Source organism: Aspergillus karnatakaensis (assembly GCF_047715665.1).
Source record: "Aspergillus karnatakaensis strain CBS 102800 unplaced genomic scaffold BJY04scaffold_26, whole genome shotgun sequence".
Lineage (NCBI taxonomy): Eukaryota > Fungi > Ascomycota > Eurotiomycetes > Eurotiales > Aspergillaceae > Aspergillus > Aspergillus karnatakaensis.
This window is the reverse complement of record NW_027395738.1, coordinates 254,738-282,328: the sequence shown is the minus strand read 5'-3', so window position 1 is coordinate 282,328 and position 27,591 is coordinate 254,738. Positions and strand designations below refer to the sequence as shown.

At 50.9% G+C, this 27,591-nt stretch overlaps 13 protein-coding genes across 13 annotated transcripts; 2 read left to right on the top strand and 11 right to left on the bottom strand.

Annotated features, from left to right (window-relative positions):
* Nucleotides 1-209: 209 nt before the first annotated feature.
* On the bottom strand, nt 210-5,416 carry BJY04DRAFT_218629 (uncharacterized protein; the record flags this gene model as incomplete). The annotated part of the gene is made up of 7 exons (XM_073716361.1): nt 210-404; nt 457-756; nt 823-1,654; nt 1,702-2,304; nt 2,356-2,682; nt 2,744-4,407; nt 4,469-5,416. The coding sequence occupies 7 exons, from the start codon at nt 5,414-5,416 to the stop codon at nt 210-212; spliced, it is 4,869 nt and encodes a 1,622-aa protein (XP_073570928.1).
* Nucleotides 5,417-6,101: 685 nt separating this feature from the next.
* Nucleotides 6,102-6,480, bottom strand: BJY04DRAFT_189932 (uncharacterized protein). The gene has a single exon (XM_073711449.1). It carries the CDS (start codon nt 6,275-6,277, stop codon nt 6,110-6,112), a length of 168 nt encoding a protein of 55 aa, XP_073570927.1. The 5' UTR covers nt 6,278-6,480; the 3' UTR covers nt 6,102-6,109.
* A 1,378-nt stretch (nt 6,481-7,858) lies between these two features.
* On the top strand, nt 7,859-10,266 carry BJY04DRAFT_218627 (Hsp70 family protein; the record flags this gene model as incomplete). The annotated part of the gene is made up of 10 exons (XM_073716360.1): nt 7,859-8,078; nt 8,133-8,548; nt 8,610-8,729; nt 8,778-8,892; nt 8,965-9,223; nt 9,277-9,382; nt 9,484-9,533; nt 9,581-9,779; nt 9,841-9,991; nt 10,046-10,266. The coding sequence occupies 10 exons, from the start codon at nt 7,859-7,861 to the stop codon at nt 10,264-10,266; spliced, it is 1,857 nt and encodes a 618-aa protein (XP_073570926.1).
* A 201-nt stretch (nt 10,267-10,467) lies between these two features.
* On the bottom strand, nt 10,468-12,302 carry BJY04DRAFT_218626 (carboxylesterase family protein; the record flags this gene model as incomplete). Its single annotated transcript, XM_073716359.1, has 5 exons — nt 10,468-11,099; nt 11,145-11,719; nt 11,773-11,863; nt 11,917-12,106; nt 12,156-12,302. 5 exons carry the CDS (start codon nt 12,300-12,302, stop codon nt 10,468-10,470), a joined length of 1,635 nt encoding a protein of 544 aa, XP_073570925.1.
* A 335-nt stretch (nt 12,303-12,637) lies between these two features.
* BJY04DRAFT_189929 (Zn(II)2Cys6 transcription factor) lies at nt 12,638-14,109 on the bottom strand. Its single transcript, XM_073711448.1, has 3 exons — nt 13,959-14,109; nt 13,635-13,910; nt 12,638-13,582 (listed from the first exon to the last, which is right to left on the bottom strand). Exons 1-3 carry the CDS (start codon nt 14,037-14,039, stop codon nt 12,650-12,652), a joined length of 1,290 nt encoding a protein of 429 aa, XP_073570924.1. The 5' UTR covers nt 14,040-14,109; the 3' UTR covers nt 12,638-12,649.
* Nucleotides 14,110-14,707: 598 nt separating this feature from the next.
* Nucleotides 14,708-15,517, bottom strand: BJY04DRAFT_189928 (uncharacterized protein). The gene is made up of 2 exons (XM_073711447.1): nt 15,246-15,517; nt 14,708-15,186 (listed from the first exon to the last, which is right to left on the bottom strand). The coding sequence occupies exons 1-2, from the start codon at nt 15,419-15,421 to the stop codon at nt 14,934-14,936; spliced, it is 429 nt and encodes a 142-aa protein (XP_073570923.1). The 5' UTR covers nt 15,422-15,517; the 3' UTR covers nt 14,708-14,933.
* Nucleotides 15,518-16,281: 764 nt separating this feature from the next.
* BJY04DRAFT_218624 (uncharacterized protein) lies at nt 16,282-17,631 on the bottom strand (the record flags this gene model as incomplete). The annotated part of the gene is made up of 6 exons (XM_073716358.1): nt 16,282-16,723; nt 16,789-17,174; nt 17,246-17,319; nt 17,382-17,418; nt 17,467-17,486; nt 17,538-17,631. 6 exons carry the CDS (start codon nt 17,629-17,631, stop codon nt 16,282-16,284), a joined length of 1,053 nt encoding a protein of 350 aa, XP_073570922.1.
* Nucleotides 17,632-18,813: 1,182 nt separating this feature from the next.
* On the bottom strand, nt 18,814-19,834 carry BJY04DRAFT_189926 (uncharacterized protein). Its single transcript, XM_073711446.1, has 2 exons — nt 19,800-19,834; nt 18,814-19,743 (listed from the first exon to the last, which is right to left on the bottom strand). The coding sequence occupies exon 2, from the start codon at nt 19,553-19,555 to the stop codon at nt 18,932-18,934; it is 624 nt and encodes a 207-aa protein (XP_073570921.1). The 5' UTR covers nt 19,556-19,743; nt 19,800-19,834; the 3' UTR covers nt 18,814-18,931.
* BJY04DRAFT_65098 (5'-methylthioadenosine/S-adenosylhomocysteine nucleosidase family protein) lies at nt 19,740-20,952 on the bottom strand. Its single transcript, XM_073720809.1, has 2 exons — nt 19,800-20,952; nt 19,740-19,743 (listed from the first exon to the last, which is right to left on the bottom strand). Exon 1 carries the CDS (start codon nt 20,862-20,864, stop codon nt 19,905-19,907), a length of 960 nt encoding a protein of 319 aa, XP_073570920.1. The 5' UTR covers nt 20,865-20,952; the 3' UTR covers nt 19,740-19,743; nt 19,800-19,904.
* A 439-nt stretch (nt 20,953-21,391) lies between these two features.
* Nucleotides 21,392-22,239, bottom strand: BJY04DRAFT_218622 (uncharacterized protein; the record flags this gene model as incomplete). The annotated part of the gene is made up of 3 exons (XM_073716357.1): nt 21,392-21,690; nt 21,773-21,971; nt 22,048-22,239. The coding sequence occupies 3 exons, from the start codon at nt 22,237-22,239 to the stop codon at nt 21,392-21,394; spliced, it is 690 nt and encodes a 229-aa protein (XP_073570919.1).
* Nucleotides 22,240-22,462: 223 nt separating this feature from the next.
* BJY04DRAFT_228009 (putative cellobiose dehydrogenase) lies at nt 22,463-24,179 on the bottom strand (the record flags this gene model as incomplete). Its single annotated transcript, XM_073718746.1, has 2 exons — nt 22,463-22,585; nt 22,641-24,179. The coding sequence occupies 2 exons, from the start codon at nt 24,177-24,179 to the stop codon at nt 22,463-22,465; spliced, it is 1,662 nt and encodes a 553-aa protein (XP_073570918.1).
* A 515-nt stretch (nt 24,180-24,694) lies between these two features.
* On the bottom strand, nt 24,695-25,306 carry BJY04DRAFT_218620 (uncharacterized protein; the record flags this gene model as incomplete). Its single annotated transcript, XM_073716356.1, has 1 exon — nt 24,695-25,306. One exon carries the CDS (start codon nt 25,304-25,306, stop codon nt 24,695-24,697), a length of 612 nt encoding a protein of 203 aa, XP_073570917.1.
* Nucleotides 25,307-26,253: 947 nt separating this feature from the next.
* BJY04DRAFT_218619 (uncharacterized protein) lies at nt 26,254-27,528 on the top strand (the record flags this gene model as incomplete). Its single annotated transcript, XM_073716355.1, has 3 exons — nt 26,254-26,617; nt 26,686-26,839; nt 26,898-27,528. The coding sequence occupies 3 exons, from the start codon at nt 26,254-26,256 to the stop codon at nt 27,526-27,528; spliced, it is 1,149 nt and encodes a 382-aa protein (XP_073570916.1).
* Between the last annotated feature and the right edge of the window lie 63 nt (nt 27,529-27,591).

Here is a 27,591-nt window from a genome sequence, read left to right as displayed (position 1 = left end):
AGCTCGGTATAGTAGGCTTAGGTTAGCTTTCGAGTAATGTTCTCTGGCTCGAATAGACGAGAGCTCGTTTTTTTTTCTGCTAGAACTTGTGCTTTCTTTTCTCATAGAGCTTATAGTCAGTCCCCCAAGGCCTAAATCAGAGGTACGGCTTCAATTTAGCTTGATCATCTTTGATTAATAAACACTGCTCCAGTAACAATTTAAGCCACTCAGACCTCCGTACCTGCACCAGGACGAACACTATACGACTCGGCACTAAAGACAAGTCTCCCATCCTGGCGCATGCTTTCAGGATCAACATACACTTGCAGGCCCATGTCACGTTTGCCGAGATGATGTACCCTGAAAATGAGGTAAATCTCAATACCGTCCTCTAGAGTATCTCGCAATTGCATCCGTTCCATCTAGAAACAACTCGTTAGTGGGGCAGTCTAAAGCACGCATGTTTAAACATACTCGTCTATATTGAGCCCTGCTCATGAAGAAGGCCGAATCGCACTCTCCCGTTGTAGTTTTGACCTCAATAAAATACTTGGGTGTTGATTCGGCCCACCTTCCGTTTAAATGCCCGGCATTGATCAAAGTAGATGTTAGAGACGAGGTGCTGTCATGGTACACGATGTCTGCAGTCTCGACGCCGTTCCAAGGTGTCAGGTCCTGGTAGTCGGGGTGTGAAGAGACGTGCTTGCGGATCGTACTTCGCCAGTTGGTGCGATCGAAATTGAGAAGCTCCTGACGTAGCAAGATTTCGAATACCTGACGTAAGGAGAACTGTTAGTAATGTACCTTCAAAAACAGTTTGACTGTAGAGAGGTGGTATACAAAGAGCTCTCCAGCAGCACCAATCTTGATATCGTGCTCCAACTGTCTTTGAGAGCGGGATCCAAAAGCGTCTTCGTGAGCAACATTAGCAAGTCCGGTTACGCGGTTCGGTGAACCTTCAAGAAGCTCGGAGAGTGTGTATCGACGAGCCAGTGTGACAACATTCTCGAGTAAGCGGCCGTACGGAGAGGCTTCAGGATATGCTGGTAGCTGTCCCGGCTCTGGTGAAGTGCTATCTAGGGTCAATACAAATGGCCGTGAAGCCGGTGTTCTTGCCCTGTGGTGTGCGAAGATGGGCCTCTCTCGGGGCTCTGTGTCGTAGCGAGGTGGGCTTGACACAGGGGTGAAGATCTGGGTGGCGGTTTCGTCAGAGCTTTCAGTGTTGGATCCCCCGGCGTCGAATCCATTCTCTTCGTCACTCTGGGAGCCAACGCTCTCCGAATCATGATCTGGCAGTTCAAGGACATCGGAGATTTCAACGATTCCATGGCCGTCTAGTAACTGATCAACCAGAAGATTTGGCGATAAAAACACCAGCTGCAATGTTAACTGGGCTTCGGGAGTCTGAACCTGAAAGTGATGCCGCAATGCTTTGGGAAGGTGCAACGTGTAGCATCGCTCTTGCTCTTCGGGAGCTCTTGGGATGTAGACCTGAAGGTCATCATTGATGGTTTCGATATGCACCAGTCCGCTATCACTGTCTACTTCTGCTCTTACATGGTCTAGCTGAAGTAGCAATGTTTTTCTGAACCCGTCGCTCTCGTACACCTTTGCAGTTTGGAGCTTGCGTAGAGCGTTGGTGGGCTCACTTCCACCATAATGCCGGATACAGCTTCGCTTGCTGTTAGTGGGTGAGCTTATACATTGCGAGGGACTTACCGATATATTGCCCTTGCCTTGTGCCGGAACTGTCGAGTGAGTCGCGAAGAGCATTCGTGAGATGGCCGATCGACGAATGTCTCCTCCTTGACACTGACGGACATATGCCTTTCATCAAGACCCATAGCCACTAGCAGCCGACGATGGCGATGACACTCTTCTAGAGAAAAGTCCAGAGTGGGAACTCTGTCCTGAAACGCAGACAGGTATTCCCTGCGATCAGCAATAAAGAACTTACCGGTAACCCCCAGCAGCTGCACATCTCTATTGGGCACCTTGACCGGGAGGAATTCCAGTCCGCGGAGGGTTTGGAGATCTTCATCACTGGGTGACAGGGTGTTGATCTGTTCAATGCACTCTTTGACATGCGCAATGTTGACAGGCTGGGACGAAATCAACCCTCTGAGTTGTTCTATGTGATTAGCCGCACTCGGAGCTTGGATGCCGAGTGTATTACAAAAGAAGTCTCTGAGCCTTGGATACTCTGCTTTGACACCGTATTTTGATCCAATCTTCGCCATGTCCGTCCAGACGCATGATGTTGGCGCAACCCATTCCTGTTGGCCTTTCAAGTATATCAGGCCGTGCTCGGTGAAACTCTGCCTAAAGCTAGATCAGCTCGGTTTACCCTGAAATGCACGCCGTATTGCTTACCGTATAGAGTCCCGAGTCTGCGCCCGATCGAACTCTTCTAGTATGACTCCGTAGATCTCCGCGACCTCGTCGCCTGGCTCATTGAAGCGCTCCTTGCGATGTTGAAGCTCGTAGATGTATGTCTCGAGACTCGCATTAGGGACGGCTAGTAGATCTTTAAATAACCCCACCATAAGTGGATCATCGCTATATTCAGGGTGACTGGCCAAAGGCGATCTGGTCTCAAGGCACGGAAGGCCCCTCCAGAGACACCCCGACAGACATCGAACTGTTTCCTCCTCGCCAAGTCTGGGGGGTATATATACGAATTCGAATCTAAAGAGTTGTCTGTTGTATGTGAATTAAACGTTTGTTGCATTCAGTACTAGTATGAAGGGAAGGTACTTACTGTAGCCATTCAAATGTCTCGGAACGGCGTAGGAAAAGCTCCTTATATATGGCAAAGTAACCATCCCCGGTATCTTTGCCACTCATACGCTTGTGGAATAGGCACCAAAACAGACTTTGGAAGAAGTACAAGTCGGGACTGAACTTGACACCAAGCCGGGAAAGGAATTCCCATGCCTGGAGGTCATTAGCGGTTGGGCTCGGTGGGATATCCAGAAAGCGACCAAAGATTGTATCGACGGTGGCGGCTGCACACATTTCTGTTAGTTCCTGTGACGGAAAGTATGTATTCTGCAGTTGTTTTGTTATGTCGTTCCGACAAGAAACCCTCATTCTAGACAGAACCTGAATCACTTTTGGTGTGAAGTCGTGCATGTAGCTTTCGGAGTATGTCTTCAAGACTCCGAGTAATGTCATAGGGTAATGGTCGGCGAGATGTTGGGCAAGGGGCGAGAGGCTATCACTGCTACGGCTCTTCAGCCTGGGGACTCGTCGAACCTGAGCCACCTCTTCAAGCCACTGCTCCCAGGTTCGTCCATTCATAATGGTACCGACGGGGATCTCCTGGATGTATCTCTTGTTTATGATGTGCAGATCGTAGCATGGTACATTGGAGGAGGATTGCAATTTGTCACATAGAGCTCGAGTGCCGTATTCGCCCATGGTGTCAAAGTAAATGTCGTCGACAATGATATCAACGCCCAGCGTAACAAAGGCACGATATATACGTTGCCGACTTTCGTCCATGATAAATATGCGTTTATCCAAGGTAGCATCTTCCCGCATAGTCCTGAAAAGGTAGGCTAAGTGATCGATTGAGTGCCACAGCCAAAGATCCCTATTGTGGCTATTGTATCGCTTGAAGATTGCGTCGGTGACCCTGCCGGAACTAGCATACTGCACGCCCAACTCTTCTATGAGCTCCCGTCTTGCAGGATCCTTTAGCGTCATAGGGCAAGCCAACCGTAGGTCGCTGAGGTCCATGGGGATAGTGTAGCCGTGTTCATCAACGGGAAAGTAAGTAGGGTGGTACTTGGGTGCAGTGAGAGAGTGCCCTACTGTCGGAACTAGACGCAACTCCTTGATACGTTCGGCAACAGCTGAGTTGCGGCCATCACGCTTCAATCCCCGTAACAGTAACTCGGAAATCCTTTTGTGCCAGTCTGCGTTCAGACTTGGGTTCAGAAACCGTGGATTTCGACCTTCAAGGTATGGCTTCAGTCGTTCCAGGATAGTCGCGTAGGATAGATTAGTAACACCAAGCTCCATGAGGGCATCGAAATCCCGAGTCCAATTATAGGATGTTGAAAGGTATACTTCAGGTTCAAGGTCGTCCAGAAGAGGGTTTCCAGTGCCATCGCAGTGTCGGGGGGAAAGACGCTGGAGATTTCTTCCGTAGTCCAAGACACCCTGTCTGGTCAACAGCACCTTTGACTCTTCCAATCCGTCGAAGATCATCTCCCGGAGGTCGTTCCAAAAGGGGTCATGGATGTGCGGCCCAGGGAGATATTGCAGCCAGTCGTATTTGAGTTGTGAGATCGCGGAAAAGTCTAGAATTGTCCGAACAAACAGGTCGCATATGCTCTGGCGGATGGCATAGTTTCTGGGACATAGGTGGACACCGAGTCGATTGGCTTGGGTGATGAAGTCGGACTGGATGAGGAACTGTATACATCAGCATACTGCACGTAGCCTGTACGGCTGGCTGTGGCAGAAGGGAACATACATTGAACCCTTCGTGGCGCATGGGCAGGAAGGAGTAGACATATTGCGGCTGGATCAGTGGATGCGAGTCATCATCAATTGGAAAGGCAAGAATCACTTCACCATCATTGCTTCCAGGCCTGCTGGGATGCTCGGGAAGATTGGACAATGTAGACCTCTCGAATAAGTACGCCCTTTTGTGCTGCTCGCCATTCGTTTTCTTGATGAGCGTGACTCGATGCCCGGAGAATTCCTCAAGACGCTCATAAGAGGTCGCGATGCTGTGTGGAATGCTCTCGAAAGCCAGCTTTCGTAACTTGCGGAGAAAAAGCAACAAGGTGTCTGGTACTTCTTTAAGCTCGTTCGCTCTTGCCTCAAAGTCTGTTGGATTAATCAGGTGTAAGGTTATCCTGGTACGCACTCCAGCAGGAAGAGTGTCGTGCTCTTCATTATACGGAGTGATCATGCCCATTCCACTTTCCCCTTGACGATGGTTAAAAGAGAAGCAGAATGAGCCTGACTGAATGGTGACTTTGCTCGCGATCTTGAAGACAGACTTGAAGCCAATCCCCTTGTGACCGATATAGCCACCGGTTTGCTTCTTACTGCTATGGTGTATGCTGCAGATTGCTCGAACGTCGGCCTCTGTAAAACCATCCTCATTGCTGTCGACAGTGATACGGTCTTCGTGCAGTGTGAAGTGCAGGAAAGGCTCCTCTTGGGCGCTGATTGCTTGACTGTAACGGTTGTCCTCAGCATTCTGGATGAGCTCGTAGATAAACCTCGTGTCGTTATCGTAGAGGTCTTGAGCCACATGTACAATAGAACCACCGGCGATGGACTGGAGATTCCTCAAAACCCTGATGGTCTCTTCTGATAGTTCCTGCTCTGCTTGAGGAGTGAGTCCACCATTCGTCACACGAACGTCGTCCACGATCCTTCGAGCCTCCTCGGTCGATAAGTTCTGCATGTTCTTCCGCAAATAGGTAGATCTAAAGGGGCGTTATCAGGTGAGTGAAATTCTTCGATTGTCGGCACCCAACATGACCAATTTAGAGCCTAAATGGCGAAGCCCTTGTTTTCTCGATGAAGCGCTAAGTGAAACGTTGATACTGGAATCAGCCAATGTGGATGAATAACGTCTTCTTGAAACAGAGACCGATTTACAGCATAAGCCCCCGCATCTAGCCACGCCGGCAGGATGTGATGGGCTCGATTGCGGCGCAGACAAGGTGCAGCTTAGCGGCGAATGAAATTGACGTTTAGTACCAACAGTTCTCGGGTCAGCGGGATCGCCCGATCTCTTGCAAACTCCATTGGATATCGTGACAAGTTCATGCTCTGGCTAAGGCGCTAAGGCATGACGACAGGGGTGATACGGTGATAGCCAGTGAGCCACTACTCCGTACACGCAACCGCTACTATATTTGGAGTGCACGCTTTCCGTGGGATTCAAGGATTGCCAACGAGAACTACTGCCGGGACCCACACCTTGTACTGATCATAGTGCTCGGCGTCTTCGAGCCATAAGCCACGATCGCAGGTTGGACTACTAGCAGCACTTTCCCACCATCCTAGCGAGTATCGTCTTCATCCAAGTGCTGCAGCCGATGAGCACTCATAAGTTTATTGGTCACCGAAAACGGGGGTAGATCCTCAGCGCTTAGACAGTGCATAAAGACACGCTGCTTCCAGAGCCTGCGTCGTAGTAAAGTGATTGGAGCTCCTTCTCCCTGCGAGTCGTCTCACTGCTATCCTTGGTCGGCCTCAGAAGACCATGTGCGGGGCTTTGGAGAAAGTCGGATGCGACTCTGGGGCATGTTATGCCCATTCTCTGTTCCAAGAAAGACCCTCCTTCATGGTTGGGATTGTTGGCTAGATTGCGCAATGTCTGCGAGCGCCAAATGTGGGCTTGAGATTGTTCACTACCATAACTCGTTAGCACCTTTTGTACTGTCAAGGCTAGGATAAGATCCAACCTTGCGCCATTTGTTTGTAAAGAGCTGTCATCTCGTGCGGTGCAGGAGTTGAAGAGCCACCCTCGATGTACGTGAAAGCGAAGAAAGGGCTGGTGAAGATCTTGCCGAACAGGTTATCAGCAAGGAGAGCCTGCAAAAGAACAACGGAGATCTTGTCTGGCGAAACTTCAAGCTGGGCATTGAGATCAGCCAAATTATCCATCGACAGCTGACGGTTGCAGATTGACACGGATTCCAGCTCGGCAAATGAGACGCCTCCGAACTTCCTCGACCATGTCCGTATCCTATCTCCGAGCTTTGATATCTCGTCTCGGATCACTTGGTCCTCCTTTGGGGCGTATCTGCCCCGTGCGATCGAGCGCAGGGCGTCCTCCTGTCGTGAAACGACCAGGTCTTCCAGCTGTTGCTGTCGTTGGCGGAGGGCCGTCAAGCTATCTTTGAGGTTTTGAATCTCCAGATCCTGCTGATGAAGAGCATTCCGTTGCCTTTCAATGCGCCTTTCTCGCTGGATCATTTGTTCTTCAAGCTGATATATCTCAGCCGCGTGCTTTTCTCTCAACCGGGCGACATTTCCTTCGGTATCTGCACTCTGTTCTCCCCTGTGCAGCACAACTTGGGCAGGTTTCTGGTCTCCCAAGTGTGGTAGAGCCCCATTGGCTTGTCGTTCGCGCCATCCGTCTCTGCACGGTTTCGACGTTGCTGCCCGGCGTGTCTTACTTCTTCGCCGGCTGCTAACCCGGGAAACCAGTTGAAGGACTACCATAGTTAGAACAAGTTGACAGAAAAAGATTAGTAAAACCTCACTCTGGCAAGCATGTTACCCTTTCCCATAGCCTGAGTGGAACGATTTATACGTTGGTTTCGCCGGTTAGCATTCGCCTGGGGGGGCGCTCTGTCTAGCACCTAAAGTCTCTGCTCTCGCGGGTATCTGTCCTCGAGCCGTCTATTAAGCATCATACTTCGGTGAAGGTTAAAGCGTATGACTTACTGTCTGGTCGGTGGGGGATGCTATACGCTCGTCCGCACCGGTAGTGGTCCCCATAGGGCTGTTTATTGTCTTTGGAATGAAGAGAGGATGTTTCTGGAGAAGCTACATCTGGGAGAAAAGTATCTATAAGTAATCCTTTCATACCAAAGGAAGCCAAGTGCGACGCCAGTCAACATTCTCCTGTCGATGGCGCTAAATGACTGGCCAATGGGTCCTGCATACTTAGGTCTCCTTATCCTGCTGCAGCGGCTACATTCAACCAAAAATAGGCAACTTGAGAGCCAAGCAGGGGCAGGCAGGTGAGAGAGCTGTTTCAAACCGGTGTCCAGCGGCTACACCACTTGTCACAGATAAACGTGAGTTTCGCGGAAGGTACGTACGATCCATATCGAGTGTTTATCTTACCCACTGACAGTAATTACACCTTTTCGAAAGCCCTCCAAAAATGAGTTTTGGTTCATTTTCTAGCCAGACGCCCTTCGGTTCTGGATCTCTAGGCAGGTCCAGTTTCCCTAATCCTGACCCAGCCTTCGGAAACGCCGCTTTGTCGAGGTTTGGTTCCCCAGCACGTACGGCTGAGCCATTCTTCAGCGGCTTTGGCTCTCTCACGCTGGAGTCCGAACGCAAAATAATCGTTGGTGTCGACTACGGTACAACCTATACCGGTACGTTGTTGCGTGGCGGTCTTTGCAGTCGATCACTAACATGAGACCTCAAAGGTGCAAGCTATGTCAGCTCCAAAGGCAAAGGTCTCAGCGACATAGTCCTTATTAGCACCTGGCCTGGTCCATCTAGAGAGACTGAAACCGTTCTCAAAGCCCCATCTCGAATCGCGTACACCTCGGATAACCCACGAGTGAAGAAGGACAAGTGGGGGTACGAGGTGGACGCCGGCAAGGTCGCATACTCATGGACAAAGTTATTGCTCGACCAAAGCACTCCCTTGACACGATTTGATGATCCCGCCCTGGAGGCAGCGTCACAAACGGGAATCTTGAAGTTGCCACAAGGTAAATCTGCAGTTGATGTGGTTGCGGACTATCTTTCCCACGTATACACTCACATCATCAAGACTCTTGAGAAGAACATCACCGAACAGGCGCTACGAGCAACTCCTTTGGAGTTCTGGTTCACTGTGCCAGCTATCTGGTCTGATCAAGCGAAGAGTGCGACCAAAGCAGCAGCTCAACGAGCAGGTTTTGGAGGGCAAACCGGCCGGCCCTTATGACAAATTGTTCCTCATCAGCGAGCCAGAAGCCGCAACTATAACAGCCCTCAGAAAGTACACGACTGGTAACATGGGGGGCTCTATCAAGGTAAGTGTGCGTATGTAACCCTTGATTCTTCACTCACGCATTATACAGGCTGGTGACGGGGTTCTTGTCTGTGATTGCGGTGGAGGAACCGTGGACATCACTACATACCTTGTTAGCGAAGTGTCACCCGTACTGAAGTTTGACGAGCTGTGTACTGGGATTGGTGTGTCTTCTCTATCTCTGGAGTGGCTCTGGTGCTTTGAGTATAGCTAGCTGACATCGGCATTCAATCAAGGGGGCAAGTGCGGCTCAACAGCAATAGACCGTAACTTTTATAGATTAATGTCCAATCGATTCGGGAACGACTTTGACAAACTTCCATCAAAGAAAAAGGCCCCTGGCAGCGACTTCATGAGGAAATTCGAGCTCATCAAACGGGATTTCGGGTACTCTGAGGAAGAAGACACCATATTTGAACTCCCATTGAGCATGACCCTCAAGAAACCAGATCCGGAACATTTCGAGGACGATGAGCAAATGGTTCTTTTGTCTAGGTGGGCAAATCACTTAATATTTCTTCCTCTAGCACTACTCACCCCGTTCTCAGTAAGGACATGCGTGCAATATTCGACCCTGTCGTTGAGCAAATCATACGTCTGGTGAAAAAACAGATCAAGGATGCAAATACCGAGTCTGGGAGAAACTGCATCAAGGTTAGCAACGGTACTCCACCTTATTTTACTGCGTGCTGACTCTCACCCTCTAGTGAATTGTGCTCGTCGGCGGCTTTGGCGACTCTCACTATCTCCGCCAGTCCTTCAAAGACACCTTCAGATCGATAGCCATAACGGTCCCGGATAGCCCGTAAGTGCCCTGTGTTGGCCAATAGGCCTATTCTCATGTGATCTCAGTCAAGCAGCGATAGTGCAAGGAGCAGCCTTATGTGGGCTCGAAGGCCTCCAATCTACTACGAGGCGAAGCCGCCGCCATTACGGCATTAGCTGGGGTATTCCGTTCCGCGAGGGAGTTGACGAGGAGATAAACTTCTATATAGACTTTTTCACTGGGCAGAAAAAGGTTCGGGGCATGATGGAGTGGATGATCGCTAAGGTTCGTGTCCTTCCAGGACGGCGCCGCAGACCAACTCTAATCGTAACCGGCAAGCCAACAGGGTGATAAATACACTCCGGACTATACACGAAGCGTCTCTATTGGTAAATCGCATACCAGAATCGAAGGCGTAGGCAAACAGAGCTTGAGAAGCTCCTCCATCTTATACGCGTGTGATCTGGCCATTGGCCCAGAACGTGTTGATGCAGCAGGTAAGAACTCTGCACGCAATAACCTCTCTATGCTGCTAATGGACCGACATCTAGGGGTGTACGAGGTGGGTCGTATCGATGTAGACTTCTCCGCCGTCGATCTCACAAGATTCGAGTCCAAGCCCACCGTTCTTGGGAATACTATTTACAAGATTATCTTTCAGTTGAAGGTCATTTTCGGAGCGCACGAAGGGCTGCTGAAGTTCGAAGCCGCTAGCCAGGGGCAGGTCATCGGAAAGACAACCATCGACTTTAACACTGCGAAGTGCTATTAGTTTCTTTTCATTGCCCTTTGATGTGTTGATATTTTAGGCTATTTTCTCTTCTGGTCTTTCGTGTCTCAGGCCAATGATCTTTGTAAGATATGCTGTTTGATATTCTGCGTGAAATAGTAGATATCGTTGAGTAACATGTGGAGCTTAAAGGTAGCATGCTTAGATGATTGGTGAAAAAGAGAGTATGGAGTCTCTTCGACACTATGAATTTCTCTCAAGGGCATCCACAAGCGCCTGCGTCCAAGTATCACAAACCACCTTCGACATCTGCTCGTCCCTGATACCCTCGAACCCATTATTACTCATATTCAACACGTCCTGCGGCATCTTGTCGTCAAGTCCCTTGACCCGTGGCCAATCCTCAAGCTGATAGTCTTTACTCCAGGGGATATTCGGATTGCCAGTGCGAGCATGATTGGTCAAATACCGCTGAAACTGTTCAAACAGTGGCTCTATGGCCACACCATCTTGCAGCTGAGGATTGTACCATGTCGCAGGCATATCGGCTGCATGCTTTCCATTAATGATGCCATCAAGGTAACTGTACTGAAAAGCCCAGGCAGAATCTGGGTAGGCCTTCAATACAGCGCGGAGAGGGCATGTACAGAGTATATTTGTATATACTGCAGCGAGCTTTTCTTTCTCAGATGACTTGGGATAGAGTGATTTGAAAAGGTCGGTGACTCTTTCGACTTGCAAAGGCGAGTTAGGCGGGAGGTTTCCAGTAATGAAGCTCTCTAGCTGGCCGTTGGTGATGGGGTCAGTGAGGAAAAGACTTCCTTCGTCGATAACGTGGCTTGCTATCACAGAGTCGATATCTTTCCAGTTATGGCCTTGGTCTGTTAGCTTGGTATAAATAAGGGCTTATTGAAACTCACCGGCAGCATATTCAACCAAGGCTGTATGTCGAATATACTTGCCATCTGGTACAGGCGAGGACTCCCCAAGAAACACCCTGGTATTTGCCTCTCTTAAGATACTGCTATTAGCAGCTCGTAAGCAGGATAGAGCATTCACTCCATCAGTAGGGCACCCTGCAGCCTCTGCAAAGTCCTCAAAGCGCTTGTTATAGACTTCGGATCGTACATTACTTCCAAAGTTGGGACTCTGCAGGACTGCCCTTCTGAACAAAGGATCGAGTTCCCCTCCTTCGGCGATGAGGTGATAGACTATGGACCCTGCGCCAGCCGACTGACCCCATGCAGAGATGTGATTGGGATCACCTCCAAGAAGGTGAATATATGACTGTACCCATGTTAGAGCGGCGCGCTGGTCATGGAGTCCTGCGTTGAAAGTCCCCTGTTCCTGCAGAGGCTCTCCGGCAAGAAAGCCAAACCCGCCGAGGCGGTAGTTGATAGAGACGACAATCAATTGATTGTGGGCTCTTTCTATGAGACTCGCGCCGTTGTAATATCCTTCCTCAAGAGCTTGATCTTTGGAGCCGCTAACGTATCTGCACGCATACATGGTATTAGGATCTGTCGAACTAAGAGAGTTGTAACTTACCCTCCACCATGGATCCAGACAACAACAGGAACGGGTCTTTCAGGCCGCTTCAGTACTTCCCTAGATACGTAAACATCGAGAAAGAGACAATCTAAGGGTTCAAGAGTGAGCGATGCTGAGTGAGCTGGGGGAGTGCAAATTCACCCTCATTGGACGTTCTGGAAAGGCGCTCCTTCCCTGGCATAAAGAAGCCATCTGGAATCGGAGCGGGAATGCAATTGAGCCCGTAAGAGCCATTTTGGATACCCTTGATGTACTCGGGGGGCACTGGTTTGGCCCAGCGTAGGTCACCGACCGGGGGAGCGGCGTAGCGGATATTGCGAAATACGTAGACCTTCGTTGTTAGATGCAGGTGGGTTTATCGGAAAAGACATGGGACATACTTCCGTCTCCTGGTCATATTGATGAGCTCGCCAGGTTCCGTAAGGGAGTTTCAGTAGAGGAAGGCCGCGGCGCTGGTCGAAGGAGACGCCGTCGTCCGCGGAAGGAGCAAGAGAGAATGCAGACGCCGCGGCGAGGAAGGTGCTCATGGTGCTGAGAATCAACATTGTAACAGGTTCCATAAGGTGATACCATGGGGACCCTTTTATAATCCTCATAGTTCTGAGTATCTCTATCGGGAGGCCATTGCTGCATCTCGTATTGATTGATTCGGTGATTGGTCAAGTAAACGAACCTCCAGCTGTGCCTGTACCTATACGAGCACGCTGGTTCGCTAGGTATGGGGCTGTGCATGTGTAGTCGCATTCAAGCTTACTGGCCCTTCGCATACACAGCCAATAAGTATCATTGATTTTAACGAGTTCTTTTCCTGGCCATCTTGTCTTTCCACTACTGTCCGGCTCAATCCGCCCTTCTACACTTCCGTTCTGATATGTTAGTAGATATTGTACATCGACAGAGTGTAACCAGGCACTCGCTTGCGCAGCAGTCCAATAAACACCGTAATCTCATACCCCCACTGCGGAAAATTTATCTCATGCGCAACAAGATCAGGGAGTAGATCAAGGGCTAGAAACCGAAACAGATCATGAACCAGTTCCTGGAGGTCCACTGGCAAGTCCACATAGATTGCCTCAGCCCATCGATATATGATGAAATGACCTCCGCGAGGCTTGAGATTGCGAGCAGTGGTAAGCTTCCCATAGACCGGCCGCATCAGCGAGTCGATGGTCGTATAGTGCATGAACAGGGCCCGTGAGATGTGGTTGTCAGGTGCAATGAGAGCCTGAAACTCAGGCCTCTCCAGATTTGACCAATACAAGTAGATCATCGTGAAGCATCCCAACGCATGCTGGGAGGAAGCTAAGAGTGATTCGTAAGCGAGACGCAAATAATTATAGAACCCGTAATGGGCTGTTGTCTGCAGCAAGGGTTGTAATTTGTCCAAGGCTTCGATACATCCCGCTATTACACCAGGTGGCTGCACGCTTTCCTGCCCCGGCGGTAAGACTGTTGTTTGCGCAATCTGCTCCTGAGATTGAAGGGAGCCGAACAGCCTGCTTTGCCTACCCTCTTGGAAATACCAGTTGGTGATGGTGCTGCAACCGCGTACCATGGTGGCAAAGTCGATTATGCCGTCGCTCACATAGCGAGCTTGGAAGGTTAACGCATAGCTTGTTGCTAAAGCACTGTCCATCTCAAGAGCCGTAAAGCCGTTGCTCTTGGCGAGAATAGTTCTTAGAGCGTTTAGAGCCTTGCCGCGATGCGCAATAGCCAGGGGCTTGTAGAGCCCCAGATGTCCTTGTGGGGTGGTTAGGGAGCAGTAAGATGCTCCAAGCGACAGTAATGCATGTAGCAGATGTGGGCACTGCCAATAATTAGTCAATAGATAGATTGAAAGGTGCAGGATGTTTGACTACCTCATGTGAGAAAGCAGGTATCTCCGACGACCAGGTGCTCTCGTTTCCAAAGGGTAGACCCGGTTGTGCATCTTGAAGAAAGTGATGCCAAAACCGCAAGTCGTCACCGGTAAAAGGCGATGTAGATATTTCCGAGCATAGTGATGGAGCTGGTGATTGTCTGGGTATCAAAGGTCGTCTCTGGTCTAGATGTCTTCTCCGACTACCCTGGCTTGGGTATATACAGTCTTCGCCCCTGCTTATGCAGTTTCTGCAGGCTGGTTTCGTTTCCTGACACTTCGAATCGCTCAACTCTAGTTCCTCAGAGTCTACTCTTCGACATACCTTGACTCTCCTGCTCTTGCAGTTGAAACACCCATGGCGAGACTTGGTGTGAGACCGTTTCCTCCGAGGGTTCGAGGGCATAACTTCCCGCGTTCTATCTCTTAGAGAGGATATTGCTGTGCTGTTGGTCTTGAATGAGCATAAGCTCTCCTCTCTTTGGCTCTGAGGTGCTTCAGGGGATTTCTCAGGCAGCAGCAATTTACGTGGTCGAGCTCAGTATGGATACGAGAAAGGTGGCGCAGCTTCTTAGCGACCAGCGCCTGCTCTCAAGCTCGACGTGGATTCACTTATGCTTGAGAATCCTGAGATCATTAAACAGATCATACCTAGTAAGCTCTATGTCTTTTTCTTGGAGCTGTGCATACCCTAGACTGCTGTCACTGGGGGTTTCTCTCTGGAATAGCCCTATGATCTGACACCGAGCGGGCACTAAAGGCCGACAATGCCTCTCAACAACCACCCATAACTCAACCCTGAGTATGCGTACTCCGAGTTACTGTATGCTATGCGCCGATGTCAAGCAGCTGGCAGCAAGGCACACATATCAGCACAATGACTATTCCCATGGGACCCACAGAAGGAGGCCAGGCTTCTCTACTCATACTGACTCCGATCGTCTGGAACGCTATTGCAAGCATGGACAATCTTCAGGCATCTCTGCCACTGCAAAATTCTAGAGCAAAGAGCAAGCAGTGGGTCACCACTCCAGCCCTGATGCCCGCGGACCCCGAGCGCGGCCCCGAGGGACCCCGGGATGGCCGTGGCTGAGACACATTACGCGGCCGACAAGCATGTCATCCAAAAGAGGCTATACATTTAGATTATCACACGGAGCCTGCTCTTATTCCAGGCAAGCGATATCCATACAAGCCTACGCAAAACGATCCCCAAGATAGTATTTGGTACCACAGAATACTACCACTAACTCCGTATCCTATCTCGGCCGACTCAACTGGCACACACACGCGCTATACGCTACACCTTCTTTAACTCATGCTCTTCCACTGTGTTCGTGGATATCTGTCGTGGATGTCGGACCGCATGATCAACATCTACTCTCCGTCCACGCATTTGCCGCATGAGATTCACAACAAAGTACCGCAAGAGCAGGAACAAAATGATCAGCGCGCCGTAGAACGTGATTATATCTGGCACTCGCGGCCAGCTTGTTATTTGGTGTGTTCCTTCCCTTGGAGCGGCTGATGCGGCGAGTTGAGTCTGGTAGTCCCTATGCCAGGTGATTTTTCAGCCTTCTATTGTAAATCCGGTCAAACAATGGATACGTACATTGTGTCTATTGAAGCCTTGGAAATACTCTGGTGTGCCGCTCGGTGTGTGCGGATATGGTCACCTTCTCGTGGCTCGAATTGCGGCGCTGAATCAGCTGGTGGGTTATCGTCGTTAAGCCAGCGTTCGTAGTCTGTGGCTGGTCTATCACTTCGTTTGGCTCTGGAAGCGCGCATTATCGGCGCATTGTTCTTTGGGGAGAGAAAACAAGTGGGATGATGAGGACTCAATAGATCCTGTCCACATGGGGCTTTGTAGGATTTAAAAGTAAGTGACGCTTCTAGCGCATCCCCCTACAGCTAGCATGAGAATCTTGTATGTGTAGATCTAGGCAGCAGTTTTGATCCAAGCTAAGCTTCACAGCAGGTCGTGATAAACCCCTCGATGGGTCAATACAGAGCTTAGCTTGCTTGTCACATTGCAATATGATAGTCTCGGAGCTTAGTCTACTCATCATTCTCAAGAAACTCTATCAAAAGTGCACAGCGTGTCGTAGCAATGATGTCTCTGATATCCTACTATATCGCAAGAGCTGCGCTGCAAGGCTAGTCTGTTTCAGGAGGCCTGCTGAAAGCACACGTGCGAACAAGCAGGCGGCCCCAGCCGTCTTCCCTATTCCGATCCCCGGCTTTGAGTCACTAGGGGCTCATCTTGGTTAGACTTGGACAGGGGCAGATACTTATGTCTAAGAGCAAGCAGGGCCGAGGGCAGCTGAAGTATCCGCAGCCCTGAGCACGATGTAAATGCAGAAGGTGGGTCTGTAGCTTGCATGCAAACTTCGGTAAAGCTAAGCTATGAGAGAAGCCAGTGGATGCTGTCTAAATGTGACTGCCTAGGAGAAGCGGGTAAGTTTGGTACGCGGCTACTACAAGCCTTACTTACTGTAAGTGCTTAATATGCAGGTCTGGTTCAAGCTTTTTATCTTTCAGATCTCGCCTAGATCTTGCACATAAGGGGGTGGGGCAGGAAAATAGCATAAATAACATTCAACAAAGAAATATCCAACAAACTTAGGCCAGACCACCCGGCTAAATACCTAAAAATCGCGCGGCTGCTTAATCGATCCCCTAGTATCAACCCCCTCCAGAACACAGACATACTCTGAAGACCGAATCTCAAGCTCATACCCCGAGCCAGAAACCATCGTCTTCGAAGATCGAGATGGTTGGTCTCTTTTCAACGAAAAAATCGAGCTTAGAGAAAGCTGCGCTTTCCGGGGTAACCGCCCAAGAACCTGGCTGATCTGGAGGTCATGCATGCGCTGGATGAATTTGGGAAATGTACAGACACATGCGACGATGATTCCAATGTTCATTTCGGCAATTCTGCCATAGAGGATGTCAGAGGGAGGAACAGGTGGAAGGTAAGGTAGGATGCCGTACGAGTACATGGACAGTTCGGCGGAAATCCATGTCGTGTCCTTGGTATACAGATGTTTGAGAAGCATGATAGACCGGGCGACGCTCGCGGCACAGGCACTTTACAGTAATCCAAATCATATTAGTGTCATGTTCAGACCCCATCTATAGAGTCGCCAACTTACCCGAGTCCTGAAGCAAAAATCATACACAGACCAATCTTCTTCCTGCGTGATATTTGCAGTCTTACAAATCGATTGATGGGCAGGATAACCACATAAAAGTCCGTGGATATATTGACTGCAGCCGTCCATACGAGAACCTGTCGGTGCTGGAAGACGCAAAAGGAGGTCAAGGTCGCCCATAGGTCGGTGGAGTATTCGTTGATGCAGATGGCCGTATTGAGAATTGCAAGAAGGATGAAAGTGCCGTAGAGGACAGTAACCATGACGATGCCGGCCCAAATGGCGATTCTTTCCCATCCAACCAGGAATAGGCGCTTGTATAGCAATAGGATTGATAGCTTGGCAAAGCAGACTGTCCAGGGGTATGTCATGTAGTCTGATAAGATCTAGTATGCTTATCATTAGCTTTGAACGTAATGAGGGCTGCTGGATGTGACTAGTAACCGGCTATACAGACCCGGTTGTTGGAAACATCCAGGAGAATCCTCACTGGGACATCCCACAAGTGTCGACCAAGGCCTAACGATACACCTTTTGCGCACAGTGTCAGTAGGATGGGAGTGTGCAACCAACAACTCTAGGTAGGAGCTCACATTTTATCATCACCCCCATACTAGCAACGGAGCCACACTATACCCGTGATCAGAATGTTATCTACACACCCATCTCACTACTTACCGCTGCAAGTATGCATGTTGCTAGGTAGCAGTTGTTAGTTGAATCTTAGATGAGGGATCCAAGTGACTTACTATCCTCCGCCCCCCACAGCCTGATAATACAAGTACGCACGTAAACCCGTATAGCCACAGCCAGCAACATGAGAGGCACAAAGATGGCCCCCATTATTACTATTCCCACTTGGCGGGAAGAAGGATCATTAAAGTTACTCTTCACGCCTGGTGGAGGTTCAGCAGCTGGGACTTCCGAGCTGTTAGTCGAAATCGAAAACATTGCCTTGCCGGGTGTTGAAAGGCACCAGAGGAACCTTTCATAGCCCTGAGCATGGATATAAAAATAAAAGGGACTGTCAAGTCGACTACTGGGAGCATATGAGCCCCTAAGTACTAATGACACCTCGCACTGTGCAGGGGAGGGACAGTATCTGGGCAACCGCAGCATGAAAGGTACAGGTTTAACCCGGCAGCTATTACTTCCGCTGGGCGCAGTCCGCCCCCTGTCTGTTCTTCTGAGGTAAACCGATAGGTATTTCTGAATCACAGGTAGGATAATTCTAGTAGTGTCAGCCTTGCACATAAATAAAGTAATCGGAGAGAGCCAAAATAAGCTGACATCAGACGGGCAAATGCTGACTACCTAACTCCAGCCTTGTGCTACAGTTATAAGCCTGATAGCAGATAATAATTGATTTCAGTGCTACAACACTTCACCTCTGGCAGCGCGGTCTGTCTGACTCTAGCGAGAAGGATGGGTAGCTGCATTTGTCCTGGAACTGGCAACCGATGAGATGCATGCTGATTAGTTGGTTCTGTGACAGCCAAGCTACTTTGTCAGACTAACAGTGGTAGATTAACACGAAAAGGAAAAGGCAGATACAGGGCCTCCCCTTCCAGCGCTGAGCATTGCTTTGGAACGTGCTTTTGTTACTCTTTAAAGAAGCCATGATCTTTCAGCTCTACGAACTGGATTCGGCTCCCCTTGATCACGCTTAGGAAGAATCCAACCAGTATATCCGACATTGGCTTATTGCTCCAGCGACTGCAATAGGAATGGACGGGAAAGGCCCGACCCGACCCGCGGACTTTGACTGGCAGTAACTATTGGTACCACCCTGCCAACGCTGGTCGTCACTACGTAGCTCAAGTGTGGTCTTTGCTGGGATGCAACCAATCCGAGTTCACGAGCTCATCCACTATTCCTAGGAGATTATGCGCATGCTGTCCTTTCCTGGCGGGGCAAATGCTCTCTGCAGTCGGATATCCCCGATAGGCACACTTGGAGATGATGTACTCTTCTCCTGTTAGTTTGTTAGTCTGCGCAGAGTAGGATTGAGATGGATGCTTAACAGTCTAGAATGTTACTCTTGTTCGGGTCATTACTCGGTCTGGATAACCGGCGCTACGATGGTAAAGATCGGTAAGATACAAGCAAGATCATTGGAATTCCCAAGGCTCTGTAACGGCAGTCATGAGGCGAAGGAGGTAGCGGAAGGCTCAAAGCTGTAAGCGGGTATAGTCTTTATGATAGAAAATGAAGTTAGGGTCGCAATCTTCTCCTGCAGTTTAGGGCTGTCCTGCACAACCATAGGCAATTCAGACACTCTGCCACGAAGGTATCGATGGATATCTCGCGTATTGGCGCAGATTTCCATCTTTTGAGCATGATTCAGGAAGTTCAGAGCCATATCGGTTCGTGCAGTAACCATTATCCGTACATCTGAGGCTTTCTGCAACAGGTGAAGGGCTGATAAGAGTGCTTTGCGAGTAGCGTCGCGCTCACACTCGTCCAGCGCATCAATCACGATGGAAACATTCGAGTAAGAACTCACTGCAGAGTGAAGTTCACTGAGTATGTCTTTGCTCGAAAGTCGCGCCTTCCCGAAATTCGAGGAATACAACTCCTGCAGAGTGGAATAAATAATGGGTAAGTCCAGCGCTAGCTGAGCAAGCAACGACGAAAGCACGGTATCTAAGCTCTGCTGCCCCTGTTCCCTGTGCGTGCAGTAGGCAAACGCTACGCCCGGATGACCGTCCAAGCTGCCATTCTGCCGTCGAGACCGAAGATGCTCCACGAGGATCGAGGCCATCATAGTCTTCCCAGCACCTGGGATCCCATGACAGAATAGAAACCTTTGTTCTCCCGTCAGCCATTGCTGGACCTCCGGGGTTTGTAAGAACCATTCCCCTGTTCCTGGGTGACGCTCACGAAGATAGTCATTCAGGCGATCCGTAAAGTCGTCCGGGCTGAGCCAATTGCAAAGCTTTCTTCGATTTTCATCTGCACAGAAGCAAGAGTGAGAACGGGCTTCAGCCACAAGAAAAATAGACTATTACCATTTTGCAGTTTGGCTATTGACTTGACGTCTTTCCTCATAGTGATAACGTCCTTGGCGATGTTCGCGATGTCCCTCTATATTGATATTGACATTAGCACACCAGTCAATGGTCAAGCTGAGCAGAACGTACGCGAATTACAGACAATGCTGTGGGAGACCTATCCAGCTGAGAAGAGGGAATGATACCCAGAAATTCTTTTGCATAAGCCGCAGCTGTTGCAGCAGCGTATCTCTGCCAAAGATCATTTTTATGGGAGTCTGCATAGTCGCAAATTCCACGGATGACTATACAAGGGAAGTTGTTCATGAGCCCTGCAGCCTCCATTTCAAGACATATACACATGCCACCAAGTCTATTGGCGATCAAGTCGCGTGTGACTGCATCTTTGCAGAGGGTGTCTCCTGAGGCGATTGTGCCGTAGAAGATCGCTGGCTGCTCAGATTCTCGGACTTCGCGGTACACTTGTTCCTTTTCATTGCAATTGCTGCAATCCCTCAGTCCACTGACATGGGTATATGTCGGCTTGAATAAGCGATCATGTTTTCTCCCCGGGTGCCGGTAGCTCGACCGGCCTGGCATTGACTTGGCCATTAACGGATTCTTTTCGAGCATCTGCGCCAGATAGTCCGGAACTCTGGAGACATTAAACTCGTGATGGGCCTGGAGCTTACTCAAAGCTTTAAGCAGCACCTGGGGTGGCATATTCAGCATCCCCCGTCGCTCAAACTGACCCCCATCCATCGCTTTTCCCAAATCATACTGCACAACCCCTCCATTCTGGCCATCAGGCTGACTGACAACGATGTCACCTAGTCGAATGTCGTGTTCCCCATTCAAGCTTGGCAATGCTGCGCCAATCCCCACCATCAATCCGATCCGGATATGTGGGAAGGAGGACAGCAACTGCTGCGCCGTCACTGCGGCAGATACGGTCCCGTATACCCCAGCAGCTAGAGACGTTAGGACCACATTGTGGTCTCCGATGCTCCCCCAGGAATATACGTTGTTGTCCGAGTCATCTTGCACGAAGTCGCGCGGCTTATCGTGCTGCGCATCTAGCATTGTGATGGCAGCTGCGAGCTCTAATGGAAGGGCCGCAATCCATCCTACAGTGTATTCCTGAGCGCTTTCCAAGACTTTTTGGAGAGTCATATCTGGCATGTAGTGCACCAATAAAAGCGATGTTGTCAAATACAAAATCAAGAGCGCGGTTCAATAACAGAAGCATTGGGAGGTGGGGGGCACAGCCTCCCAGTAGTTGTTAAAATAGACCAATCCATGACTATTTAGACATCATGTGATAAGGTACCTATATGTCACCCAATAAGACTCCATCCATCGCTCCATGCGTGAGGAACCAAGCGGATACTATTCAGTGAGCAGGGCATATGGTCAGCTATAGCAGCCAGTCCGGAAGATTGGGAGACTGGGGACCAGGCTTATCAAAGGCTTCACTTCCGACCTACCATCAAGGACCATGCACGATCTTCGTAACAACAGAGCCTCAAGTACTTGTTCACCAGGAATACGGAAATACCCTAGCTGGTTCTCCTTGCCAATAGCCCCAAGTACGTTTACCAGATGCATCCTCAAGAAACAAACCGATACACAATCCTCCCCCTTTCAACCGCCTCCCCCTTAATCAACACCGACCGCCGTGTATGATAGCGCTCGCCATTGATCTCCTCAAACCCCCACACCTGATCAATCGTCCACCCACCCTCCTCATTCGAGATCACACAGTGCAGATGCAGCCCATCTTCACCCTCACCCTCAGCCCAGCAACTCGCCGACCCATCCTTCGCAATCCGCGCACTCAAATACGCATAATCCTCGTCACTATGCCTCGGCGACCTCTCAAGCATTGAGCTATACAACCGTGATCGAGCTAAACCATTACCACTACCCCATCAGCCACCACACCCCAATCCAACCCTCACACGTAAAACAGAAAGAAAAAAAAGACATACTCATTGTCCTCCCATACAACGGATTATGGCTCAACACCGGCTCCCAATCCAACACCCGCTGCTCCGTGACAACACGCCCCCCAATCCCAACAACACTGAGATCCACCACGGCGACGCCCTTCTCGTTCGTCGATTGCGTGATTGTGAGCTTTGGACTCGCGAGCCTGATTGCTTTGCGTAGGAGCCAGGGGACGCCTTGCTAGGCGGCGTTAGATCGTACCTATCCAGCTGGTATTTTTGTGGTTCTTTAATAGAATCAACGGAGGAGAGCGTACGAGAGTCAGGAACCCGTCTGCATTGTCGGAGAGCGCTTTGTCCTGGTCTGCATCAGCTATGTTTTGGTATACACGGGCTGAGCTGAGCTGAGCTGAGCGAGCTGCAGTAAGTGGTAGGGAGGAATAAAATATCCATACTGGGATGAACTCGCCAGAGAGGTTGGCAAGGGTGATTCCTGCTGGGACGGCCATTGTGTGTGCTGCTCAGTCTACTAAGCTTGCTCTGATATATGTATGTCTTGTGGTATTGGGAGGGGAGCTGGAGACCAAGCATTCGGGCCGCGGGCGGGTTGATGATGATGGCCGTGGCATGTGAAAATGATACAGGTGTATTACATTATATACTCTCAATCATGTTTCGATCGAGACTCTATTCTCTATAGTGGGTATTGCAATTGCAATGCCAGCCTGTCGTCTATGCACCGAGGAACCGGTCCTGCTCTAGGATCCGCTCAACCGCGTTCTCAGCGACAACCATGATCGTCGCCTGGTTGTTTCCTGACGCCAGGTCCGGGTGGATTCCGCCGTCGACGATGTACTAGAAAGTATCAGTATTGGAAGTATAGCAGGAAGTCTGGAGAAAAGGAGCATACCAAGTTATCCACGCCGTAAACCTTTGTATTGGTGTCCACCACCGCCGTGCCAAAGCCATCCCGTCCATCATCGGTCCCCATCTTTGTCGTCCCCGCGTAATGGATTCCGGCTGTGAGGCTCCCCAGTATCGCCGAGGTGTTTGTGTACTGCACCAACTCCAACCCAGACCCAGACGCAGTGATCGCGTCCACCATCGACTGGATAAACTCCGTCGCTGCCTCAATGTCCCCCTCCGTCTGTAGGTACGGCGACTTGGTGATCGTGGTGCGCTGGTTCGCGTCGAGACCGAGCTCGCCCTTGGAGGTCAGTCCGTGCGTCATGTACGCCGTGATCGTAACCGTGCCTTCATCCGTCGGCGTGCACGAGCCCTGGTAAAACCGCTTGTGGCCATCACCGGCGGTGTTGGAGGTGAAGAAGATAAGCCGGTGTTTAGCCTGGGTCAGCACGCCGGTGGAATCCTGCTCGTAGGCGGCGATATCGCTGGTCGCTGTGCCGTTTAGAATTGCCGTCGCGTCGAGCGCGTTGAACGTGCCGTTGGTCTTGACCACGATGGAGAAGATGGGGTGGTCCATCAGGCTCTTTCCGACGGGGAGGTTGATCCACTCCTTCGCAGGGGGCACGGCGATGCCGCTCTTCTGCGCTGTGGCGATTTGGGCGCGCGGGCCGATGCCTGAGTTAAAGAGGATGCGGGGGGAGTGCAGGGCGCCGGCTGAGAGGATGACTTTGCCGCCGGGGGCGAGGGGGATGGTTTCTGTTTTGTTGGTGGTGGTGTTGACGATTTCGACGCCGGTCACTTTGCTGCCGGTTCGGAGGACGCGGGTGGCGAGGGCGCCCATGCGCAGGGTGAAATTCTCGCGCTGCAGGGCGAGTGGGAGGTAAGTCTGCAGGGGGCCTGCGCGCTTGAAGTCCTTGATGTTCCAGACGGGGTGGCTGTAGGTTTGGAATTTCTCGTTGCGCTGGGCGCTCATGTCGACGGCGGTCCAGTTGAGGTTGTCGAAGAAGGTCGAGAGGGTGCCGTAGAGGGCCTGGTCGTAGAGCTGGCCGTCGTTGGAGGGGATGCTCATGCCTGGGTTGCGGGCGTACAGGCGCGCCGCTCCGGGGGCTACGTCCGGCCACTTCCATCCGACGGGCCATTTGTCGTTGAAGTCGTGGTCGGGCGGGTGCACGAAGACCATGTAGTTGACTGTGACGCCGCCGCCGAGAATGCAGGCGGCGGTGCCGTCGGTGTCGGTGCAGATGTAGTCATTCCACTGGGGGAGGTTGCCAATGTCAAAGGACAGGCCAGGGACGTCAATGGCGGTTAGGCTGTCGTTCCACTGCAGGGGGTAATTGGCGCCAGTTTCAATGGTTGGGCCGACGGTGCTGCGCTCCAGAAGGAGGACCTTCTTGTTGGCGGCAGAGAGACGCTCCGCACTGATGATGCCAGACGGACCGCCACCGACCACAATGTAGTCGTAGCCGGTTTGGTTACTAGCAGCCCTGGCCCCGAGCAGGGCTCCAGACGATGCTAGCAAGGTTGCAGCCCAGTGTGTATGCATGGTGGTGGCTTGTGAAGATGTACACCGTATACTAGGTGCCAATGGCGGTTTTATACACACGGATCTATAATCGAAAACTCTGCAGGATTTAAGCAATAAGTCAGCACGCCGTAAGCAAGCCATTCCGAAAGCCAACCCAATAGGAGAGTCAATCAGAATCCACCGACCCGCATCCTTGGATCGCTTGCAGCTGTGCCGTCACTGCCGGGGGTCCACTCTCGGATATACCCCTGAGAATGGAAACTTGGACATCTACTAATACAGAGGATGATGTAGTGCTCTCAGGGTCAAGCTCATTCGTCTACCTAAATGGTCCGGCAACTGCAGGAACAAGTGTCTCAATGGTTGTCGAGCTTAAAGGCATAGAGGACAGCACGAATGATAGCCTCCACGATTGAAGACATTCTTCTAGTCTTGTGGGTCTCGTAGAACAACAGCTAACTACAAGCTCCGCACAGTAGTCCAATTCAATTCCTCTCGAGGACATTACTATACTAACATCCCATCCAAAGACCTCACTGATTAGCCTGGAGCAACGCCCTCATCCCATCCGACTTCGCAAGAACAACTCCCCTCCGCATATCATCCAACCTCGCCCCCGCCTCAAGAAACAACCTCGCGGCAGCAACATTGTCCGCTTGAATGGCAATAGTAAGCGGATGCCTCGGCTGCCCCGGCTCCTGCATAACCCGCGCAAAGACCATCCCATCCTCCTCAACAAACTCCCGCCGCATCTGCTCTCGATACCTCTCCCTCTGCAGCCAAAACCTCCGCTCATGCCGCAGCAGCAGTCGAAGCATCGCCGTGTCCTCCCGTTTCGCCAGCAACTGCGCCGCATCCGCAACCCCATCCAGAGAGTCAATGAGCGTTTCCTCGTCCCCATCCGCATCAAACAGCAGTTTCGCTATCTCGACTCTATTCTCGGGAATCGCCAGACCCAGTGGGGAATTCTGGTACAAGTCGCCACGGCCCCAGAGAGGTCCGCGGTAATTCAACAGCGCTTTGTGTCTGAGCAGTAGCTTCGTCCCTTCAATATCGTTCTTACTAACAGTAAAGGAAAGCAGACCGCGATAGTCCGGGCTCGACAGAGCCCTGGTGGAGGCGCCCTCCCGGATCAAAAACTCCATTCAGTCATGGAAAGACCGCTTCGTGGCGAGAACCAGGTGCGTGGACTTGACCTCCACCGTGAGATTTCCCAGCCGCGGGTAGCAGGATTTGAGAACCTGCAGGGTGAGTGGTTCCGGGGCGGCGTAGAGGAGTATGGTGGGTGATGTCCCTCTGAAGAGGGCGGTTCAGAAGAGCGACCGCCATTGTTCTGGATAGATCGTATCAGTCTGACCCGGGAACATGTTCTGGGGGAGACTCACTGCATACTAGGAAGTAATTCACAGCCTCATTCCACACCTGGTGCCTGACTCTTGCGGTAGCCTCCACACTGGGTTTGGGTCCAAGACGGTCAGCAACATCCCAGTCTAAGAAGCCGAGCTAGAAGATGATGAGAATTTGGAGCTCGCGGGGTAGTCTTTTCCAACTCATGTTTGTTATCTTGGTGTTTTTTGATCTGGAGGAGTTGGACAGGATGATTGTCGCGTTTCTCAACGCGTCCCACTCAACGCGGCTCATAAGTACATGGCTTATATAATACTTTCGGCATAACTTTATGCAACGTCTTGTTCACGCAGACTAGGTCTTAGAACAATACCCATGCTCTATCAAGAACCTCGATAACGAGGAGCATCCGAGAATGCAGGATTTGCTGTCTGTGGCGCACATTACAGGCTAAAGACTGAACATCATCTTCATGCATCATCAGGCCTCTCACACTATTCCAATCCCCTTCTTCCGCACTGCAGAACATGCTCCCAAATGTATAGTTATCTCTTTTTGCATGCAGCGCGCAAACTAAAAGCTAGGGCTAAGCCTCGGCGCCTATGACTACTTTAACTCCTGCGCCCCGCTTTTTTTCAATCTTTCCTCCACCGCGTCCCTTCGAAAATGGATCTCTGAGAAATCACTCTTACAGTCTTACTAAATATAGGACAGCTAAGGTACACTCTTCACAGCGGCAACAAACATGGCAATAGAGACCCCCCGCCTCAGCCTCTCCCTAACCGGATGGAGGCAGCTATCAGCAAGAGTCGCCAACTGGCCCACCAACGCCATTACATTCACCATACGCCGCGAAGAAGGCGGCTCCGGCAAACCATGCATCTTCAGATGGAATCCTAACCCGTCAAGTCTCATCCTCCGCCGACAGAACAGTAAAGGGGAAATGGAGGAAGCCCCAGTCACGAGCTTACCTCACAATCTGATCCCAATTCGAATCCCAAGAACAATACAGACGACATCATTGAGCTCTCACCGGGAGCACAAATCACGCTTCCGGGCTCACTGCCAGAGAAATACGGACCAGTACTGCTGTATGGCGAGCGCGGCCGGTACGAGCTCCTCTGGACCGGCGGCGAACTCACACACTAGGCATGGGGAACAAAACAAGACCATATAGCCTCAAGCCAGAATCTCACCCCCGCACGGATAAACATCATCCTAGTAGCCGGACCATCCTTCTTCTTCCAAGCTCTCACCCCCCATTGGCCTGGCCCGCCACCATTCAACCCCAAGCGGCCGAGACCCCGTGTGCTCGAGGCAAACGCAAGAGTGTAAGGTTTCTTCTACATCATACATGGAAAGCCATTAAAGCAATATCCACTCAAGCAGTGCCGGCGCGCCAGTCCTAACAGCCACCCTCGAGGTGGAGAACAAATCAATCACAGCATACAAATGGGCCATCGCATTCAAAATCAAACCCAAGATCACTTATCACGGCGTATTGTCTGTAGACAATGAAAATAAAATTGTCCCCGCCAGCCCTATACTCCTCTATGTCGGCGGTATAGTCAATTACGCATCCACCCTCCTCCTCGAGCGCCACCGGAGCAACGAAAACCACAACCGCTGGGAACCTTGCCCTGCGAGCTTCGCTTGCGGTCTTGGTAACTACCTCGAGACAGATAGTCTCCCCGCGGGATTTAAGCAGGGTCTATGCGAGGATTTCATCTGTCTCCAGCCCGGCGAGAGCTGGACTGATGAGGTGGATGCTGAAGAGTCCGAGCTCTGGGATTTCCCGCCGGACGTTGCTGACGGTGATGTCTTTCGGGTTCAGCATCGGGGGGGTGTGGTTGGGTGGTGGGATTGGGGGAGATCTGAGTATCTGAAGCGTGTGCTTGGGTCTTTTGAGTCTGGTGGGGAGAGTGGGGTGCTTTATCCGGTGGATTTGGGGGGGAGGGCGAGGTTGGTGGTGCCTGGTTCAGAGATGGTGGAGGTGGTGTTTGTGCGGCGGGGTAGGTGAGTGTAGTATTTAGTTGTGTAGACTGTATTATATTTCGATTGATATCGAGTTTATGGCAGGAGG

Coding starts and splice junctions, on each gene's coding strand:
- BJY04DRAFT_189932 (XM_073711449.1), bottom strand. CDS start 6,277: ATGGGCATAACATGCCCCAGAGTCGCATCCGACTTTCTCCAAAGCCCC.
- BJY04DRAFT_189929 (XM_073711448.1), bottom strand. CDS start 14,039: ATGCCCTCGAACCCTCGGAGGAAACGGTCTCACACCAAGTCTCGCCAT. Junction 13,911..13,958: donor GCAAGAGCAGGAGAGTCAAG/GTATGTCGAAGA, acceptor AGCGATTCGAAG/TGTCAGGAAACGAAACCAGC. Junction 13,583..13,634: donor TACCTGCTTTCTCACATGAG/GTAGTCAAACAT, acceptor AATTATTGGCAG/TGCCCACATCTGCTACATGC.
- BJY04DRAFT_189928 (XM_073711447.1), bottom strand. CDS start 15,421: ATGCGCGCTTCCAGAGCCAAACGAAGTGATAGACCAGCCACAGACTAC. Junction 15,187..15,245: donor AAGGCTTCAATAGACACAAT/GTACGTATCCAT, acceptor CACCTGGCATAG/GGACTACCAGACTCAACTCG.
- BJY04DRAFT_189926 (XM_073711446.1), bottom strand. CDS start 19,555: ATGATGGCCTCGATCCTCGTGGAGCATCTTCGGTCTCGACGGCAGAAT.
- BJY04DRAFT_65098 (XM_073720809.1), bottom strand. CDS start 20,864: ATGCTAGATGCGCAGCACGATAAGCCGCGCGACTTCGTGCAAGATGAC.